At 42.6% G+C, this 22097-nt stretch overlaps 1 protein-coding gene across 2 annotated transcripts in view; it reads right to left on the bottom strand.

The window, feature by feature from the left end:
• ENAH (ENAH actin regulator) overlaps window positions 1-22097 on the bottom strand; it is a 138686-nt gene that overhangs the window by 48506 nt on the left and 68083 nt on the right. For both annotated transcript variants that reach the window (XM_044915980.1, XM_044915981.1), the window contains exon 3: window positions 12432-12609. In XM_044915980.1, coding sequence (XP_044771915.1) covers window positions 12432-12609 — 178 coding nt within the window. The remainder of the gene's footprint in view (window positions 1-12431; window positions 12610-22097) is intronic.

The raw sequence follows: 22097 nt of genomic DNA, 5'->3' as shown, positions 1-22097 counted from the left end.
GGTAATCTGGCCTTGCATCCTCCTAACAAGCTTACCCCGAACTTGTTCGTAAGCAAGTCCACACTCGACTCCCGGCTGCTATCACATCACTATTCATAGGAAGATCAAGTTTTAATAAAACTTCCTCAAAATCATACTTCACTAAGTAGAGGGGAAGTTTTGGCAGAGAAATAAAAGCTGCACTAATAGACAAGGTGGAAACCTCACAGTCCTGAACACCTAGGGCTTGTGCGGAATGCGATACTCAAAAATAAAACTGTGCCATCTAAACAGAAGCAGATGTGTTTATTTAAAAGTGAAGAGATGTCATTCAAGCTGATTTCCCCAAAGAATAGTACGTATCCCTTTGGAGCAGTATAACAGTTAGGGCTTCCTAAGAACAGAATTCTCGACACTCCAACATCCATTCATGGAAATGATACTATCAAGTACTATTCCTGCATTAAATATACTTGAAAGCCATTTGTAGATCCCATCTTAGTCCAAATTAGCAGGCTGTGGGTTACATTTAAAAAAACATATGTGTCTTTTGGCCTTCAGCAGACAGAGATGCTTTGAATAATTTGATCTGTTTGTGCCAATAGAATCTGCTAGTAAAGATTAGCAGTGTCTAACTGTCACTAACTTTGGTTCTGCCTAATTTATTTATTCAATCCAGAAATTAACAGTTTAACACTGTTCTGAGAAAACATTAAGTCCCTCAGCGGTGAAAGAAGAAACAGAAAGCTGAAAACCTGGATGCAGGGGGGTGTGTTTACTTAATACAGAGCCAAGAGGGGCCAGCTCCCGAGAAACAGGGGCCACATTAAGGAGTCTACTTTGTTCTAAAAACAAGGGAAAGCTAGCACAAGGCTATCTGGTGCCCACGAATCTACCCTGACCCCATCAACGTAAGGTCCATCCGAAGCAGTACTTGCAAATAGAATAGAGACCCACTTCCTGGGAGTTCATGTCACGCATCAAGTCGATATCTTCAAATTGGGAATGTACGATTCTAAGGCTTAAATATACGAAGACTAAGGGACTCTAAATCTGAATAAGAAAAGGTAATTATTTGTGTTTAGTATAGCATTACCACAGTAAAGATCAGGATGGTATTTGCAAAGGAGACTCCTTACTATAAATGCATTTCTTCCTACGTGAACGACACTGTCATAACCAAATACCCCTGAGAGTTTCCACAAAGCAGAAACCATTTGTTTTCTGGTGTGAATTTTCTCAGAAATTGCAAAAGCCCACAGAAGCAGCAGGTCTACCTTACAAGAACTACTTTCGGTATCTTCCCACGAGCAGCTCGCTGTGTTCATTCTACCTCACAACTGCCACTCTGTCTCGCTCGAGGGACGAACACTGCCAGGCAGACATTTCTGACCTCGTCTGTCTTCTCCACGCAATTCACAGCCCCTTTAGGTCCATAGTTTTGAATTACTCATTTTTGTTTCTCTCAGAACACGTAACCTAGAACCTTACTAAGAGTACAAATAATTCAGTTCCCTGTGGCTTTTCTTCTTTTAGATTATGAGACCACCTACCTCTTAGGAATTTTTTTTTTTTAAGATTTTATTTATTTATCCATTAGAGACAGAGAGAGAGAGAGAGGCAGAGGGAGAAGCAGGCTCCCAAGGAGCAGGGAGCCCGATGCGGGACTCGATCCCAGGACCCCGAGATCATGACCTGAGCCGAAGGCAGACGCTTAACGACTGAGCCACCCAGGCGCCCCCTCTTAGGAATTTTTTATGGATTAAGGAAACAATATTCTTCAGATATACAATACTGATTTCAGTGATACCACTGTTTAATACCATCTTCAAAAGACTGATTAGAATTTTTCTGTCTTGCCTAGAACATAAAAAACAGAAACATCCAATGTTCATTCAGAGGCAGCAATGTACACGTGCTCTTTGCTGACTACAAACACAGACAAGTCCACAATACACCATCCCATTTACAGACCGATAGAAGCACGTTCAGCTGTAAGAATGGCGGGGCAGGCTTGGCTGCCACGGTTGTGTTGTGACTGGTCTCACCGGAGAAGTAGTAGTAGTAGTTCCTGCGATTCAGTTCTCATCAATGAAGAACAAGACAGATTCTGTTCTATTAGAGCTTCTCCCTACTCCCTACATCCTTATTTAAAGATGGAAAGTCCTACGAAACAGGTATCAGAATTTCTGACATCCAGCAAATGCTTCTCCAATTTATGGGCAACAAATAGGATTAAAATTCAGGAATACAAGTAAAGTAAGTGTATATAATTACTATTCTCTTGCGGTAAAACATGCAGATAATCAAGGATGACATCCTCGGATAACTGCAGCACCACTCATTAAATTTTAAGCTATCTGTAAAGAAAGCTGAGAAATGTTCCCAGCTAGACGTGCGTCAGACAATACCTGACAAGATGTCCCACCGCCAGAGAAGCAGAGAAACAAGAATGAGAGGCAGAGAGAATAGAGTGCCAACAAACTTCAGGCTACGGGCACCTTCTATAAGACTGACACGTGCAGATTAAACAGCAAAGTCCTGTCTCTGTCAGCCATTCGGTCACATCCATCTTGGAGCGGGACCAGATGGAAGTCCGCACCGTAAGACTAAAGCCACACCCGTGAACAACGTGGTGTCAGACTTGAGCCACAGACGTGCTGAAGAGCTTTCCCCAAACAGCTAGTGGTCCAGAACTTACAAGTCTAGTAGCAGATATTTTAAAGCTCATTTATTGTGAATCATACTTCCCGGATTCACTGATTGGAACATCACCGGGAAAATCACACATGTACCAACGAGAAACCGAAGGACCTGAACTTCTAAGAGGCAGTGCTCACACAGCAACAGTGCTTACTGGTGCTGGAGAGAAGATGGTTTCAAAGCTCCTCATGGGGCAATTTTTATACATGGGGCAGTGTGAAACAGATCTCCACTCTCCCTGTCGTTGACAGGTGGTGCCGGTCAGGGCAGGAGTGCCCACTCCCCGACACACCCAGCCCCCAGGAAGTCATCCTGCTGGGAAGGAGAGAAAACACAGAGCAGACAGAGGGAAGAATGACGACAGAAGAACGGCTTCCGGGTACAGGCAAAGCTAGGCTTATCTTAGAGACACAGGGTCCTAAAGAGATAGAAAATATGGAATCCTCAATTCTCATCCACTAGACAATCTTATCCAGTAGACAAGAGCTCTTTGCTAGGCTGCCTGGAAAGGACTAAAGCCATTGGAAATTCTCTTCTCAGTCAACAGTCTCCCGATTAGGGAGGGCAGTCACCCTCAAAGGTTCTGGTCACGCACCCCTCATACTCTTAAACATCATTAAAGACCCTGAACAGCTCTTGTTTAGGTGAGGTATAGCTACTGTTATTTGCTGTATTAAATAAATAATATTCTTCCAGTTTTAATTCCTAGTAATTCATTTTAAAAATAATAATTAAAAATTATTATAGTAATTATTTCCCAAAACAAAAATTATTTCCCAAATAAAAACTATTAGCTATTAGGATAACGTGGCTTTTTATTTTTATAAATTTCTTTAATGTTTGGCTTAGTAGAATACAGCTGGATTATTTTATTTGCTTTTGCATTCAGTATGTTATGGCACCTTGTTTTGGCTGAAGTATAAGAAGGAAAAAGGAGTGCCTTATAGACTCCCTGAAAGGGCCTAGGAGAGGGTCCTCAAGGGTCCCTGGAGCACACTTTTTAAATCCTGAGTTAGGGTTTTCAACTCAAGATTTCTGATGCTGCAGGTGGCTTGGCCCAAAGAAAATGAGAATAGGGAGAACAACTGGGTGGAGGCCATACCCCAGAGACGGCATCAACCTCTCCGATGACTTGGGGACAACGAGAGCGTCTGCAGACTATGAGTGGTAGCTACAAGGTAAACATTCATTCAAACTGTCCTCCAAGCGACCAAGAACTAGCTACAGAGTAATTCCAAATACGACTCAGTGCAAATGCTGGAGAATAAGGCTATACTGAACAAACGAGAAGGATGTGATACCATAGTGTTCACTGTCTGCGCTAATCCACAGTCACTTTCTAGTCCCAGAACTTCAAGGTAGCTCTTGCAGGTGAATGCGAGACCAGAAAGCAGAGGCACAGAGGGAGGCCGAGGGAACAGGACCCGCGAGAGGCAGCCTTCCAAGGGAATCTGGCTCTGGTACCTTCACTGAAAGTAAGGATGCCTATGTTCCATCCTGGGGAGAGCACAGATCTATCACCCAAACCACTTTCCAGAAGCGCTCAGTTCCCCCGTGGAAGCCCAGCTGAGAAAGGCAGAGACACAGGCAGGAAACGGGAGGCTTGGACATATGACGGGCAGGGCATAGGGACTAGAAGCCTGACTCAGCAGCGGAATCCCTTCACAGCTGGAAACCCTATTACTTTAACGAACCCTCCTGGACTAGATGTTCAGAGTGGGCCTGTCCAAAGAACCTTCTTTCACAAGGAATTAGATATGCAACTGGTCATGTGTTCAATTCAGGTATTGGGACTATTTAAACTTTTCTTATTGGCATCTTGGCACAATCACAAAATCACACAAAGATCAAAAAATCCCTACAATGTCAACAACAGTCAGTCAGAACTGCTGATAGGCTTTAAGTATCTTTACAAAGAGCTGGTAACTTTTAGTCCTAAGCGAAGAGATTTAGTATTTGAGTTAGTGGTTGTGACGTCATCTATCACTACAGCGTACGGCAGCCACTGTTCTTTTGGCTTTCCAAACCCAGGGAGGTCACCTCACAACGACTGCAGCTGTCCTGTCGCAGTCTCGCAGCTAACAAACTGAACATCACTGCTCCAGCGAGAACGGGGTCGTGTCCCACAGAAGAGGACACGTGCATGTGCTAACTCCGGCAGGAAGTTACCAAACTGGGGCATGCCTGGGCGGCTCAGTTGGCTGAGCCAATTCGGCTCAGGGCGTGATCTCAGGATTGTGGGATTGAGCCCCGTGTTGGGCTGCGCTCAGCGGGGAGTCTGCTGGAGATTCTCTCCCTCTCCCCTTCTCTCTAATAAATCAATCAATCTTTAAACTGAGGCTGAACAGATTTGCTCTCTGATTTCATTTTAAAGTCTGTAGAAAAAATTAATAGTTTCTTTGCCTGTACTGTGAGCTACTGCAGACAAAATTTTGTCTACATACCTTCCCTTCTGAAACCTGGGCTCAGGTTCACAGTACAAATCAACTTTATGCTGAACTATGCTTTCATGTTTCCCCTCTTTCTTGCAAACATAACTTTCGTACCACGTCACCCACAGACGCCCTGCTCTCTCACGGACCTCTGCCACGGTCGTGTCAAACGGGCAGCCAGAATTCTTAATGAAAGCAGTTACCTAGAACGATACTGGTTTCCCGTGCCAACTCACCTCTCACTGCGATCTCTCCTGTTTCACTTTCCCCTCTACTCTCGTGACTTCCGTCTCCGCGAGGCAATCTCATGCTTGTCCCCCTCGCCTCCAGCGGCTCCCTCCTCACACCACCGCCACTTTCTCAAGTGCAGCATTGTTCCCCTTACTCCCTTAACTCTGTGTCACCCATGGCTCTCAAAGGCCCTTCTTGATCAGATCTAGCTTCTGACTTTCTCCCCAGAGGACAAAACAGGCCCCTGCTTGGCAAACACGGCTCGTTCCTTCCCCTTCTGCTCTCCCACGCCATCTCCGGGCTCCCTGTGCCTACACTTCATCCCCCTTCCAAAATCAGCTCAAAGAGCCACCTCATCAACACTTGCCCAGTTGCTCCAATGAAAAGAAACCTCACTCCCCTTCAGATAGGATTTTATCTATGCCTCAGTGATGACCTCCTTTTGGGGATGAGGGGTGTCGTCTTATCTCCCCTCCGAGAGAAGAATTCTTGAGGAGGAGATTTGAGTCTAATTTCCCCTTGCATTTAGATGCACCCCTATGATAGATGAATTAACTAACTTCCTACGAGGAAAAAAAAGTAACAAGACAGGTCTTCACCAGGGAGTAAAGACAAGGAAGAGGCTAGAGAAAATCTAAGTCTCTCTGCCACTTTTTCTTTCTCGAAGCAAGTTAATCCACACAGCTGAATTTTCCAGGTATTTATAAATATTAGGATTCAAAAATAACATCTTATAGTTTAATAATACTAATGTCTTAATTCCCATAATGATAACATATTCTCAAAAGGAAACAGCTTTAGAGAAGGCACCCCACCACCAGAGGAAGAGACAGTCTCTGACTCCAATTATAAGTGCTTTTCACTAAATCACAATAAGACCTTGAAATTTTACCAAAATCCATAAAACAAAAAGTAAATGAAAGTTCTTTTCTTTCCTATTTTCTCACCCTAAATGACTTTCCTCAAACTCTTTTTAAATGGGCTTTGAAGGCAAGAGAAATGAAGCTACAATGAGGACTCCTTACAACTTGCAGCCCACTGATAAATCCCTGAGACATACAGGGTGTAACACCCCTACAACTCCCTCAAGGATTTTTTTTAATGTTTTACCAATGAAGATTTGCTCTAGCCAGTGTCACTTTACTCTGATAACCATAAACGCCCAGGATATGCTAAAATTCCTCTTTCAACATGTGGCCCACTGACACACATCTGAAGGGTCTCATGACTAACGCTTTGCTAAAACAATAAGGACTAACCTTACCTTGACAATAGCTAGCCCTGTGAGGTCTTGGAGACCTTGCTCTCAGCATACACAAATTCTTTAGAGACTTACTTCATCCCTAACCCCCATCAGTTACCCCTCACAATCCCAGCGCAGCTCTGTCTGCCCACAGGTCCTGTCCCTGTGCTATAATAAAAGCACCTTTTTGTACATACATACATACATACATAAAAATGTGCTTTGAAGATGTTGATTTGAAAAGCAGAGAAATGGCCTCAGGGCCAGAATCCCCAACCCCAGCTGTGCCTCCCCCTCCAGGTGTATGACTCAAGGGAAGTCCCATCTGTCCTGCCGATTTTTGTAACTGGACACTGGGGACACAGCTCCTGCAGATTAACCTCACGTTCCTGTGAAGACTGTGAATTAACAAGTGGGGGAGGGTGCGGAAGGGGTAAGCATAAAAGCAGTACATGACCATACCCACAAAAAGACTGTCCCACCCACCTGACCCCCAAACCTGTTACTCACTGCATCCTGATGAGCAGCTAACACTTCGTCTGTCTCAAAAGGTTATTTCAGTAAGATAAGTTGATTGAGGAAAACTCAGTGAAAAATACTGTCCAAGATGACCTCTGGGATTCTTTTGAGGTCCAATATCATATGATTTTATGAGGAAATTAAGAAAGTGCTCCAAGGGACGCCTGGGTGGCTCAGATGGTTAAGTGTCTACCTTTGGCTCAGGTCATGATCTCAGGATCCCAGGATCAAGTCCCACATCGGCCTCCCTGCTCAGCGGGGAGTCTGCTTCTCCCTCTGCCTGCCCGCCTGCCCCTCTCTCTCTCTCTCTCTCACAAATAAATAATCTTTAAAAAATAAAAAATAGGGTGCCTGGGTGGCTCAGTCGTTAAGCGTCTGCCTTTGGCTCAGGTCATGATCCCAGGATCCTGAGATCAAGCCCCGCATCGGGCTCCGTGCTCCGCGGGAAGCCTGCTCCTCCCTCTCCCACTCCCCCGTTTGTGTTCCCTCTCTTGCTGTCTCTCTCTGTCAAATAAATAAAATCTTTAAAAATAAAATAAAATAAAATAAAAAATAAAAAATAAATAAAGTGCTCCAGATACAGTGTGTCCAGAATCAGATCCGTAACCCAGGGCCCAGAACCGCACCCTCTCCTCTCCTGCTCTGGCTAACGCCATCTTGGCCGGTAGCCCAGACGATGGCCAGTGGCTGGAGGGACACATCCGTAATCACCTTACGGCACCCCTGCCTCCTTCCGGGCCTGCTCATCCCATGTTGCCGACACAGATCTTAAACGCGATCTCATGCAGTGGTCTAGCTGTGGGCCCCAGGGCAGGTCCCGTGACCTTCTATAAGCTGCACTCTCATCTCCAAGAGAAGGACGACACCCCCAACCCTGCAGGGTTATTATAAAGATCGTCAGTAATACGCGTGCCCAGTAAGGGCCTGGCATTCAGCAGGCACCTAATAAACAGATCATTGTTCCTGCCTCAGACGAGCTCTAGGACAAAATGGAGCAGGATACAACAGCAGGAAGGAAAGGTGTCACCTCCTCCTCTCTTTGCTCCTCTCCTGGCCGTGAGGGTTTCATTTTGGGGTGCCATCTTTCTCACCCACAGCATCACAACGGCACCCTAACCAGGCCAGGCCTGGGGCACACACTCACCAGCCCATCACCTCCGTCCGACGGCACACACCTGCTCACAGAAACACGCACCGGCCCCCCTCACAGGCGGCATCTCCCCGGCCCAGCGCCGGGCCACGCAGAGCCCTCAGCAGGACACCGGGCCCTTCCCCGCCTTCCCCACCTTCTCTCTCAGATTTCCCTCCTCTGTAAATTCCCACACCCAGGCCACAACACCACCTCTCAGCCTGTCTAGAATGTTCTTACCACGGCTGAGGCCTACGCATTCTTCAAATCGTACCTCTGACATCATCTGCCGTTCGAATGTCCCCTGGACCCCAGAGTTTTCGTTGGTTCTCCCCAGGCCTTTGTGCAGACCTCACTCATAGCCTCTCACACACTGTACCCTAGCGTGCTGATCTTATTTCCAGCAGCTCCTGCCCCACTGAAAGCCCACAGGGCAAGGTGCAGGCCTGCACCGGCTGCCATTATTCCCTGGGCCTGACACAGGGCCTACGCTCCAAACACAGCTGATGGCGTCTGTGAGAGGACCTCAGTATTGGTCCCGTGAAACGTGCCATCTGCAGGGCTGAGAAATCAATGTCACTGTTGACTGAAGGTATTTCTAGAAACTTTCTGAGATTTCTAAAATCCAATTAATTCCAAAACATATCTCCAAGAGATTAAAAAATGCAGAGATAAAATTCATATAAATGCTCATACTGAAATGTGTATCAGACCAAATTTCCAGTAAGAAAAAAATTAATGGAATCTCTATATAAAAATATTTTTAAAATCTAAAAAAAAAATTTAAACATAAGAATCCCATTGTGTTCTCATCTTCAATAGCTATAAAATAGAATCTAGCAAAAGCAGTCTTAGTTAATGGTAGAATATTTAAAGGTTTCCTTCTACAAACGTATGCTTAATCTTGGTCGAGAAGAACAAAAGCAGAATATACTTACTGGCTATGCATATGATTTTCCTTTTTAAAAAGTGAATTTAAAAAATTATTTCCTATTTTCAAATGCCCCGAACCTTCCTCAAAAACAAATTGTGCAAATTTACCTCCACTAATCATCACAAGGACTAACTTTACATTTTATATAATCCACAACTATTATCTGCAAAACTGCTATAAATGTATTTGACAAACAACACAGGAATAAAAAATATCAGTCTGGATAATGCGATCTGAATGTGTTTAAAATCGAGTCTATCATTAGAGAAAGAGAAGAGATAAACTGTAGCATTTGGTATAGAAGAACGAAGGCTAATTCAACTCTTTTTCAAGAATATTAGAACATGTGATTTGTGTTTTTTAAATTCCAAATATAACCTGCTGTATTTAGCACCTCCTGTACTTTCCAGTATATCAGATAATTGCACACCAAGTTAAAAACAAAATAAAGGAAAACATTCCTGCCACCCTCCCTTTTCATAAAAGAGATGGAAATCTCACACACACACAGAGCACCTTATAGGTCAGTATGAATAGCCCCAAAGAAAGTAGGTTTTTCTTCATTTAAAAAATTTTTTGAGGGTTTAGAGAACTCAGGGACAAGGGAGAGGGGAAAGGAGAACAGTGCGATTATGGGTTTTGGCAAAAGAGACCGGCTAGTAACTTCAGACCCTGCTCTAGAGAGCCGCATGGTGCCTCGGTGGCCCTGGGCTCTGACCCCCACATCAGAGCAGCCCTACGGTTTTCTCTGTGAAGGCACTGAGATTCTCAAGACGATTCTGTTTGAACAAAGGTGTGCATAACTTTAAAAAAACTTGAAAATCACTCAGAAGGATAAACCAACATTCAGTGGATAATAACCATATTAACAGCTAAAAAACAACAAAACAAAATGAACAGAAGTATTCAATATGAAAAAATGGTTTTAAAACATGGCAAATCACTAGGCAGCAGGAAAGACCGATGTCTGCAGTCACTTCACCTTTGGGAATGTTTGTTTCTGTTGCTTCTGATCAGAGGTTCACTGGGTATACTGTTTGCTTAGGGAGGGGACACCAAGTTAAGCTTTTTCAACGTGGCTCTGGCAGGAAGACAATAGATGGTTTCAGCAAGAAACAGGCTGTGAACCCACAGCAAACGGCTGTGGAAAGGGAAGGTGCGCTCAAGATGAGAGGCGACATCACTGGGTACGTTTGTTCAGGTGGACGGACGAGCCACTAAATAATCCAGGGGGTGGGGGGGAGGACACTGTGTCCCACTGTGGAGATCTACAGAGAAAACTCTACCCTTCTGATTCTCAGCACCCAAATCCTCCTGTGCATCCACTTCCAAGCCAGTTAATACCGTCAAAGATCAGAAATTAGTGCTTAACTACAGTAATTTAGGAGAAAAGTCATTTTCTAAATAAATCATTACCCGTGCTTTGTTTTCTCTGATGAAATTGCTAAAAACCAAAGCCTCTCTGCAGGGAGATGGTTAAGTCAGGCCCCCTGTTCCACCACTGTCCCCCTCCCCTCGGCCCACGGCATGACAGGCCCAAGCTGTGACACAGAAAAGAACAAATTTCGAGATCATCTAAGAAGACTCTATTAAATTTTTTTGCCTTACCAAAATGCTCGTAGCTAGTGAGAGGATGGGCGAGTTTCCCACTTGCCAAACTTTCTAGAATGCGAAAATTACAAGAGAATGTAACGTAGCCTCTCCACACTAAGACTCATTAATTTCAAAAGATGGAGATCAGAAGAAAAAACATTAGCATTTGCATTCTGAAAACAAACTATAGGACTACACACTGATAAAAACAATCCTTTCCATTGGGTTAAAAACAAATTGATGACAAGATAAGAAATAATCATTTTAACCACTTTAGTAACATTTAGTTCCTAATATCATCCATGGACACTCTTTTGAAGGTTTAGAAATAAAAATGCTAGTTCATTTCAAATATGGGGAAGCCAAAATGTCAGTGTCCTACATACAACCTCTACACTTTGGGTCTTTCATTATTTGGTGTGCAGCTGGCGTCTTCGTAGGGTATTAAGAGCCACGATTCTAGTTTCTCTGCTATGGTGAGACCACGACAAGGGGGCATTCTACCCCTGCAGGAGAAGGCCGACACGAGACGGACATGTGGGCATTCAGAGCATCTACACCTGAGACGGTGCACACCCGAGGGCTTCTCTCTGCTACCCTCTGGACTTACTGACAAACCAGGAGCTCCAGAGGTTTCTCAAAACAGGTAAGATGTAAGAGCTATGTACCAACGCTTTACAGAAATCTTAATTTCCTCAAAAGAGCTCATATAAAACATCTACAGGCATAAAAAGGTGGTTTCGGCAAGATTCCAAAATGTCTTCTTACTCTGAAATTCGTATCTGAAATAGACTAACCCACGAGCTTGATGTTTCAACCCTTCTTAGAATAAGACACAGTATAAAAATTTAACGTATCTATAACAGGTTTTGAAACTCTATACCTTCAACAAAATATCAAAAATTACTCTATCTCTCCTCTTAAAATATATAAATACATTTTGCTTATGGCACATTTGTATATTCAACATCACTACTAAGCACGCAACAAAAGCAAGAGAAATCACATTTACATTGTTTTACATATAACTTATTTTTAGAATATAAAATCTATCTCTCCCCAAAGAGTTCACCACACATTGGCATTTTTCCTCTTCCATCTTGTGAACCAAAACTAAAACACAGTTCATCTCTGATGCATACACAGATTTAAATCCTGGGTTCTTAAACAGTGAATTATTTCTGCTTCTCTTTTTAACCACCATGCAGTGTAAGAGGAGATGCAATTCATGGCTCGTACCACCTGAGGGCACTCCTAAAATCTTTAAACAACTTTCAGGATCAAGTTCTATGAACGTGGAGGAAGGGAATCCAGTCCTACTTGAAATTCATGGGCTCGGTAGTGACTTAAAAAACATGTTTCAGAAAACATGCGTTTCTTCGTACAAGGGCAAGATGATACATACACATAACTTCTATCCACTGCATATTCTCTGAGCCTCACATCATGCAAGAAAAGCTGAGGTTCTAGAGCAGGAGGAGCATAACTATCTTCAAAAGAGAGGGTTAAAAATTGACTAACCAATCTCATGAGATTATCCTTCTAGACCGTATGTTTATCGTCAACAAACCAAAGCTTTGTTTTGAAATTCAAGAATTAACTTCAAATATATTTCACATTCACATATACATGGCACTTCGAGAAAACAAGTAAATCCAGACACCGTACCTGTTTCCTGGGAATTCAACACCTCTAAGGCATGCATCATGGCACTTGCGAAGACATTGGCATCCTCCTTGCTGCCAAAGTTGAGGCCATACACCTGTCGAGCATCTCGCCACTGGTGGAAGGTCTGCGTAGCCTGATTGTACTTCAACCCCTTAGGGATGGCACAATTTATCACCACCTGAAAGACAGGGATGCCTCACGGAGTCAACCTAATACTCAGCAGAATCAACAAACCCTGACTGGATGTACTCATTCAAACCTGTTCCTCACGGGCCTTGGCAAAAAAAAAAAAGGTTAAAAACCATTCTCTCAGGTAAAATCAGCCAGCAGAAATAACAGTCTGATGGAAGGTAAGCTGTCTGATGTTACAAAGGTCTGGCCTTAAAACAGTAAATCAACAGAACAACAACAACAAAAAATCTACACCCTCATTAAATGTATTTTAACATGCTTAACATGTGGCTCCGGCCACAGTTCTAGCATCACAGATCAGTTCTCGGGCTTCTGAATTTACGTAAGCGGAGCTACACGGTACCTACTGTCAGTGCCTGCTCTCCATTCCTCAGGACTGTTCGTGGGAGTCAGCTCTCCGTTGCACGCAGCTCTGGTTTATTCTTTTTCACCGCTCTGTGGTGTTCCATCGTACCAACCATGCTTATTTACCCATCCTCCCATTCATGAACATTTGCATCGCTTGCAGTTTGGCACTATTAAAAACACTGGTTATGAACATCCTACTAAATATTTTCTGCTGCACATGGGCACCCATTCTGTTGAGCGTATACCCAGGAGTGGAGTTGTCACAGGCCAAAGACATGCTCAACTTCAGCAGACAACTCCAAGTAGCTTTGCAAATTGGTTCTATCAATTTTCACTTCCATGGCAGCATACAACAGCTTGCATAAGCACACATACAACATTACAACTGCAATTGTCTGCCTTTATCTGAGCACTTCTGGTAGGTATGAGTACCATACCACTGTGGTTCCAGTTGCATATATCCCTGATTACTAATGAGATTTAGTACTGTTCCATGTTCTAACGGTTATGTGGATATCTTCTATGAACACCTGCTTAAATTAAATCTCTTGCCTGTTTTTCTACTGAGCTGTCCATCTTTTTCTCTGCTGATTTGGAAGAGTCCTTTATACATTCTGGATAGGACCCCACCGCGGGTTATCCAGGCTGCAAATACCTTCTCCCAGGGTACAGCCTGCCTTGTCACTCCCTGAACGGTGTCTTCTGATGAATGCAAGTTCTTAACTTTTATTCAGTCCAAAGTAGTGATCTTTTCCTTTCATGGTTAATGCTTTTTGTAACTTGTTTAAAAAGTGCTTCTCAATTCCAAGACCATGAAAATATTATTCCATATTATTTTAGGAGCTTTACTGTTTTACTTTCATAGTTACATCTCCTAATCCACCTGGAAAGTTTAGCCTCTGGTGTGAAATAAGGTTCGAGTTTCCTTTTCATTTCAATATGGCCATCCAATCAATCCAGCACGATCTATTAACTATGCTGCGGGCTTACTTTTTTCATAAATCAAGTGTCTAGATGGCTCTGTTTTGTTCTACTGGTCAACATGCCTATCTCTGAGCCAACATCACAGTGTCTTAATTACCGTAGCTCTATCCTAAACCTTGACTGCCACTAGAGTATGTCGTCCTTCCTCTGTCGTTCTTCACTGTTGCTGTGGCTAGCCTCAATTCCTACTGTGCAGCTACAGTTTTATATTCAGATTATTAATTCTGCATGACTTACACAATCTGCCTGTCTCCGCTTTTCACTGGAGGGTTCAGTCCATTTATTATGTTTCATGTAAATTATATACGAATTTGGGCCTAACTCCATCCCACCTTCTTTTTTCTTTTTTTTTTTTTAAGATTTATTTATTTATTTATTTGAGAGAGAGAGAGCACATGAGGGGGGGAGGGTCAGAGGGAGAAGCAGACTCCCTGCTGAGCAGGGAGCCCGATGCGGGACTCAATCCCGGGACTCCAGGATCATGACCTGAGCCGAAGACAGTCGCTTAACCAACTGAGCCACCCAGGCGCCCCTACATCCCACCTTCTTTAAGAGTGTATTATTATTACCCTTCTACTAGCTTGCTAGTTATACAAGCTTTCACTGCCCTAGAGAGTATGACATGCATCAACACCTCACTGTTACTTTATACAACAGATGATCACTGAAGATTTGCCCATATTTACACCTGCTGCTACTTTTTATTCCTTCTGCCCTTTCCAAGCTTCTGATCATGAGGAACACATTTCAGAATTTCAATTTCTTTCAATATAGATCTTGTGATGAATTCTCTCCATTTTTGTCTGTCAGAAAATGTCTTTAATTCACCTTCATTTTCGAAGAGGATTTTTATTACGTCGGCCACTTGTTTTCTTTCAAGCCCACTGTCTTCTCAGTTTTTGCTGCTTCTACTGAGAAGTCAGCTGACCATTTGCTGCAGCATCTCCAAGCTGTTTTGTCTTCACTGGCTGCTCAGAGGTCTCACACTGCATTTAGTTTATAATGATTTCATATGATGGGTTTATATATGGTTTTCTCTGTATTTATCCCACTTAAGGTTTACAGCATTTCTACGTTGATGTTCTATTGTTAACTTCTGAAAATTCTTTTTCGTGACCTCAGTTTTTCTTCTGTCCTAGTCTCTCCTCTCCTCATGCGTCCAATTACACATACATTATACTTTTCACTACATCCACAATCGTCTTTTTTCTCTTAATTCCCTTCATCTTTTTCACCACCCCCCATCCCTCCCCTCTGGCAATGCCCCATTTATTCTCTGGATTTATGAATCTATTTCTGTTTTCTGTTTTTGTTTTTTAGATTCCACATGTAAGTGAAATCATATGGTATTTGTCTTTTATTTCATTTAGTATCATAACCTCCAGATCCATCCATGTTGTTGCAAACGGCAAGGTTTCATTCTTTTTTATGGCCGAGTAATATTCTCTTGTGTACACACACCACATCTTCTTTATCCATGTGTCTATCAGCAAACACTTGGGTTACTTCCACATTTTGCCTATTGTAAATACTGCTGCAATAAACATATGGGTGCATATACCTTCTGGAATTAGTTTTTGTTTCCCTGTGTTTTTTTATGTGTCCATATTTTTCCTCTCTCAGAATTTCTTAGTTTCAGTTTGAATATTTTCTTCTTCTTTTTGGGGTGGGGGGCAGAGGAAGAGAGAGAATCCTAAGCAGGCTCCACCCCTAGCACAGAGCCTGATGCGGGGCTCCATCTCACGACCCCTAGATCACAACCTGAGCCGACTGTGCCACCCAGGTGCCCCTGAATATTTTCTTCTGACCTATATTCCGTTTACTGCTTCTCTTCAGCTGTCCCTAGTTGGCTGTAAAACCCACTAGCGAACTGTTAACAGCACTGAGCTTCCAATTCTGAAATTTCCATGTGGTTCTTTTTTCAAGTTTCTATTCTCTGCTGAAATTCTCAACCTTGTGCTAGTTGCTTGAATATGTTAAGGAGAGTTACTCTAAAGTCAATTCTGGATTCCCAGTGGGTCTGTTCTGTTACCACCCCTCTTGCCTCCTCACGGGCCTGGTGATTTTGATTTCATGCCAGACGCTGTGTGTGGACAACTGTACGGAAATTCTGAAGCCTACAATGACGTTATATTTTTCCAGGGAAGATTCACCCATTTGCTTCTGGCAAGCAGCTAGGAAAACTAACAATCTGAAATCACCTTAATCCCAGAATGAATGAAGTTATTAGAGGCTGGGTATCAGTTCCCGTAAAGACCAGCCTCATTCTGAGGCAAACCTCTTCCCAGGGGATGGGGCTTGGGGGTCCCAAATCATGGCCCGAGGCTTACCAAGAAAACCCTCCTTCATGAGCAGGCTCTAACTCCCGAGTTCTTGTTCTGCTAGTCCCAGGAATCCGCCAAAAGCTCTGCTTAGTCCCCTCCTTCAAAACTGAGACATGCCTCTAGGTAAATAGAAGTCTGAAGCTGGGCTCACTTCTCTGGTTCTCTCTTCTTGCAGATTATGGACCCGTAATTCGTTGTCATGTAGGCACTCCAAACACTTTCCTCTTACTATTATTCTGTCCAATTGTGTTAGTTCTCAGAGAGAAGCTCTGTCTATATTACCTCATCCACCAATACCCAAACTTGAAATTATTTTTAAATAAGATGACCTCTTATAGAGAATTTTTTTTTTTAAAGATGTATTTATTTATTTGAGAGAGAGAATGAGAGAGAGCACATGAGAGAGGGGAGGGTCAGAGGGAGAAGCAGACTCCCTGCCGAGCAGGGAGCCCGATGCGGGACTCGATCCAGGGACTCCAGGATCATGACCTGAGCCGAAGGCAGTCGCTTAACCAACTGAGCCACCCAGGCGCCCTAAATAAGATGACCTCTTAAAGACATTATTCCAGACACAAACTGACAAATACTGTTGGACTCCATTTACCTGAAATACCTATAATAGTCAAATTAATTAAAAACAACAGGTGGAATGAAGGTTGCCAGGACTACGGAAGAGCAAACAGAGACTGTTTCACGGGTTCAGTTTCAGCATGGGAGGAAGATGAACAGTGGTGATGGTTGCACACCCATGTGAGTGAACCTAATACGACTGACTGAACTCTACACTCAGACGGGTAAAATGGTCAATATTACGTGATGTATATTTTACAATTTAAACAACGATGGCCTCTTGTCATGTGATGTTTGTACGTATCGGAGCGGGGGCCACAAATCATCATCAGAAAATTATAAGCCCCATTTGAAGGTGGATCTATATCCCTGCTTGGCAAGTAATCTGAAAAGGTCGGGCAAAAACAGCGACATTCACTTTATCAATCGTTCAGCAAAAGAATATTAGAAAAGAGGAGGAAAATGTTACTTAAATCATATTACGTACATCACTAGTTCACTTCCACCACGGGGAGAGATTGAACGTGTTGATTCAACTACTTCATTCATTTCTAACTTTCAAGGATAGGCAGTACTGTACATAATCTCAAGAAACTTAATTTTTTACATTTTATTAAGTAGGCTCCATGCCCAATATGGGGCTTGAACTCACGAACGTGAGATCAAGAGTCGCAGACTCTACTGAGCCAGCCAGGCACCCCTCAAAAAACAAAAGTAAAAGGGAAAGCAGATATGTTCACGTAAGACTAACTGCTTGCTGGAGGTCCACAAGGGATGCCACCAGATTTGGACTTGATCATCATCCTCAATACTTCCCATCCAATGAGCCTGAGTCTGGATGAATGGTAATGTTCTATCCTCCATGTGCTCACCCACTTCCAGACACATCCTAGCAGAGCAAACCATACACTGAGCATCTACTCTTCCTTGTCTTCTTGGCTCAGTATCTGATCCCGTCTATGAAGTCATTCACGACCCTCCCTCCCCGTCTTCTCAACAAAATGACGGTTTCTGTACGCTGCACTGTGCTGCGAATTACATTTACCATAACTGAAACAACTCCTTCTTTACTGCAGCTTTCTTTCAAATGTAAGCACAGTGCTTAGAACATAATGCGCACTTAGAAAGTGTTAAGCAAAAAAAGGGGGGGAGAATATTTTAATACATACGTATGCAATATGTGTGCATTCAATATGAAAAATAAATGGGGGATGATTTTTTTTTTAAATGGCTCTCACTACAAAAAATTTAGATATTATTTAACAAAGTATAAAAACATGTTTCCACTTAAAACAGACTGATAACCACTAAAGAATGTAACGAGGTAGCAGTGCCTGGCTCAGCCGGGTAAGCATCCAACTCTTGGTTTAGGCTCAGGTTGTGATCTCAGGGTCGGGTATCGATCCCGGGTCGGGATCAAGCAGGGAGTCTGCTTGAGATTCTCTCTCTCCCTTTCCCTCTGCCCCTCCCCCCCCGCTTCCTCTCTCTAAAATAAATAAATCTTAAAAAAAATCAAAAAAGGTTAACAAGATGGTCTGGAATGAAAGGAAACCAATTAGGGGCGCCTGGGTGGCTCAGTTAGTTAAGCGTCTAACTCTTGATTTCAGCTCAGGTCATGATCTCAGGGTTGTGGGATCAAACCCCCCACTGGATTCTCTCTCTCTCTCTCTCCCTCGGTCCCTCCCACCCCTAAGAAAGAAGGAAAGAAAAGAAAAGAAAAGAAGTCAACCATTTATCAGATATATTCTTAGGTACATTATCATTTTTGATACTTTAGCAGTATCTTTGTAAAATACCTGCACAACACAGGTTTAAACTGTATGGGTCCACTTACATACGGACATTTTTTTGAAACAATCCAGTGCTGTAAATGTATGTTCTCTTCCTTATGATTTTCTTAATGGCATTTTCTTTTCTCCAGCTCACTTCATTGTAAGAACACAATGCCTAATACACATAACATACAAGATAACGTGTCCATCAACTATTTATGTTATCAGTGAGGCTTCTGGTGAACTGTAGGCTATATTAGCAGGTAAGCTTTGGGGGAGTAGAAGGTTATACATGGATTTTCAACTGCACAGGAGGTGGTGACCCCTACCCCCATGTTGTTCAAGGGTCAGCTGTATTTTCAAATTGTTTATTGCTAGGTACACAAAAATACTAGTGATTTTTATAAACTGATCTTTTATCCAGCAAACATACTCAACAATCTTATTAGTTCTCATATCTCATCTGCAGATGCTCCTGGGATTTTTTTTTTTTTTTTAAAGATTTTATTTATTTATTTGAGACAGAGAGAATGAGAGACAGCATGAGAGGGAGGAGGGTCAGAGGGAGAAGCAGACTCCCTGCCGAGCAGGGAGCCCGATGCGGGACTCGATCCCGGGACTCCAGGATCATGACCTGAGCCGAAGGCAGTCGCTTAACCAACTGAGCCACCCAGGCGCCCGCTCCTGGGATTTTTTATGTAGACAACTGTATCACCAAGAAATAAGGTCAGCTCTGTTTCCTCCTTTCCAAACCATAGAGCTTGGATTCCTTCATCTTCCTATCACTAGGTTACCTCCCCCTCTGCACTGCTAAATGCAAATGATTAAAGCTGAAATCCCCAAGTAATTCCCGAGTCTCATGGTAATCCCCTCCAACATTACACCATCCTGTAAGATGTTGGATGTATGTTTATACTATGCATCCTTATTAGTGTAAGAAAATTCATTTTTATGCCAAATGTGCTGAAAATTATTATGTATGGATTTTATAAAATGCTTTTTCTGAATCTCTCTCTTTTTTATAGGCTTTTTCCTGGTAAATTACATTAATTAATTATCTCATGTTAAACTAGGCTTGCATTACTGAGATGGAGACAAACCTTATTGGTCAAGAGGTGGTAATTTTTTCCATATAGATTGCTGCATTAGGTCTGCTAGTATCTTACTGAGGGCTTTTATATCTATAGGTCAATGCTCATACTGAGGCTGGCCTATAATCTTCCTCTCTCAAATTGTTCTATGTTGCAGGTATCAAAATTATAGTAGCCTCATAAAATACTATTCTTTAGAACCGTCTGTATAAAACAGGTAATATCTTAAAGGTTTTTAGATTTTGTTTATAAAGCTCTGGACACCCTCCCTCCTTGTTTTTTAGATTTTGGGGGCAGACTATTAATTATTGATATATTTTATGATTGTCGGGCTGTTTTTCTATTTTTCTGCCAGCCTTGGTAAATTATATTTTCTACAAGATGACCTATTTCTTGGCTAAAGCTGGTCATAATATTTTTTTTAAGATTTTTATTTATTAATTATTTGACAGAGAGACAGCAAGAGAGTGAACACAAGCAGGGGGACTGGGAGAGGAAGAAGCAGAAAAGCTGTTCATAATATTATAATTGATTTCCTTACTATAACAATCTTTTTTAATCCTAATACTGTTTATTTATAACTTTTCATTTTTTGTTTGATTCTGCCTATTTTTCCATTCAATGAAACGCTTTTGTGTTAATAATTTCCATTTCTTTTTTATTTAATATCTCCTTTTATTTTTAGTATTTCCTCCTGCTTTCTTTGGGTCAAGCTCATTACATGCCATGAAGATCTGTCCAAAGAGCAGCTTAGATGTTTTACCGGTTTCTACATGTAACATTCTGTCACTCCAGTCGAAGTCTTTTATTTTCTAAACATTTTTTAATCTTCATAATTTCATCTTAGTGTCACAAATTATTTAGAAGTTTTTTTTAAAATTTCCACACATTCCAAGAAAAACATTCCATTTATCAAAACTAGAAGTCATAGTTTACTTACGAATAAAAATTTCAGTGTTTCATATGAAAATTTCCTGACATATTTCTAATTATTTTTTTCATTCATTCAGGCATAACTGATACATAACATTATATTTATATAATAATATCCAGGTGTACAATATAACAATTCAATCCAACTATTTTTAAATAGTCATTTTCTTTTCTACCAACATTTAGATACTTTTAGGGTCGTTCATCAGTACTATGAAATGACCAATGCATCAAATTTACCAAATGTATCGTACTGGTTTGACATGTTGTATTAAAAATGCTGAGCCATTTCTAGCAAGTTTGAGTTGTGCAGTCTTCACTTTCTTCTCTGTAATAGCATCTTTGGGAGTGTCTGATCTGTCTTGGGCCTGACTCATGTGGGGACACAGTGCCGGAGGGAGAGCCCTCTGCAGCACCTGGATTCCCGACCAGCAGCGAAGGGTCCTGGTACACAGACTGAGGACCAGAGAAGGGCTGAGCAATGGGGCGGAGAGCGGGAGGGGGAGACCGAGGAGGGAAAGAACAGGGCAGGGTGGGGTTCAGGGTGGCCAACAGAGGGAGAAGGGACCCTGCGAAGGCAGGAAGGGGGGCAGGCTGGGCAGTTTGCATTAAGCGGGGGAACTGCTCTATCCGCGGAACGACTCCACACTGCATGCGTTTCTGCAAGGTGTCCCAGGAGGGTCACCAGTGTCCGTTAATTTCCGGACCATGGTTGTGTAAATGAAGTTGGAGGCTCCCATCTTTCAGAAAGCCACACACGCCTTTGCCTCCCAGGCTGACGGTGTGCGGGCTGGGGTGGAGCCCCGCCCTGCACACAAACTGTGGTCTGAGCCTGACGGCTCACAGGCCCACAGCCACCGCACACACCCATGACGAACCTGAGTCCCTAGGTGCTCGCAGTTTATAACCGCCACCCTAAAACACAGGGCTGCTGCAGTGTCCAGCTGCACACGACACCTCAGGGTGTCCCAGTGGAGACCTGTCTTTCTTCAGTTAAGGGCTCAGCTGGAAATCTGTTCCATTTTTCCTGCATGTGGCTAACACTGGTTGATTCCACCATCTTACCGGAACCAAAAGTATTTCATAAAGCTGTCCTTCAGAGAAGTTCTTGCTGCTATTAGCATATACTTAATGCTAGTAAGACCCCATCTACATTTTCCTCTATCTACTGCTCCTGGTCTGTTAAGGCCCAAGAAATCAACTCATCTGATAAATTCAGTGACCTTTCTGAGAAATCCAGGTCAGGGAATTAATAAAAGCTTAGTTTTCATCCTAGATAGGCATCGCAAAAGCCTAACTATTCCAACAACCTTAATACCACAATTTTTCTATCATACATGAATTCAACAGTATTTTCTGAAATTATTTACACTTTCAACTCCTTCCGCTAGCCCCACACCTTCGGCAGGACATCAATTCCTTAAACATACAGTCTGCTCCTTAAGTGGTATT

This window comes from Neomonachus schauinslandi, chromosome 6, assembly GCF_002201575.2.
Source record: "Neomonachus schauinslandi chromosome 6, ASM220157v2, whole genome shotgun sequence".
Classification (NCBI taxonomy): domain Eukaryota; kingdom Metazoa; phylum Chordata; class Mammalia; order Carnivora; family Phocidae; genus Neomonachus; species Neomonachus schauinslandi.
The sequence above is the reverse complement of the archived record's forward strand: the minus strand, read 5'-3'. Positions and strand labels throughout refer to the sequence as shown.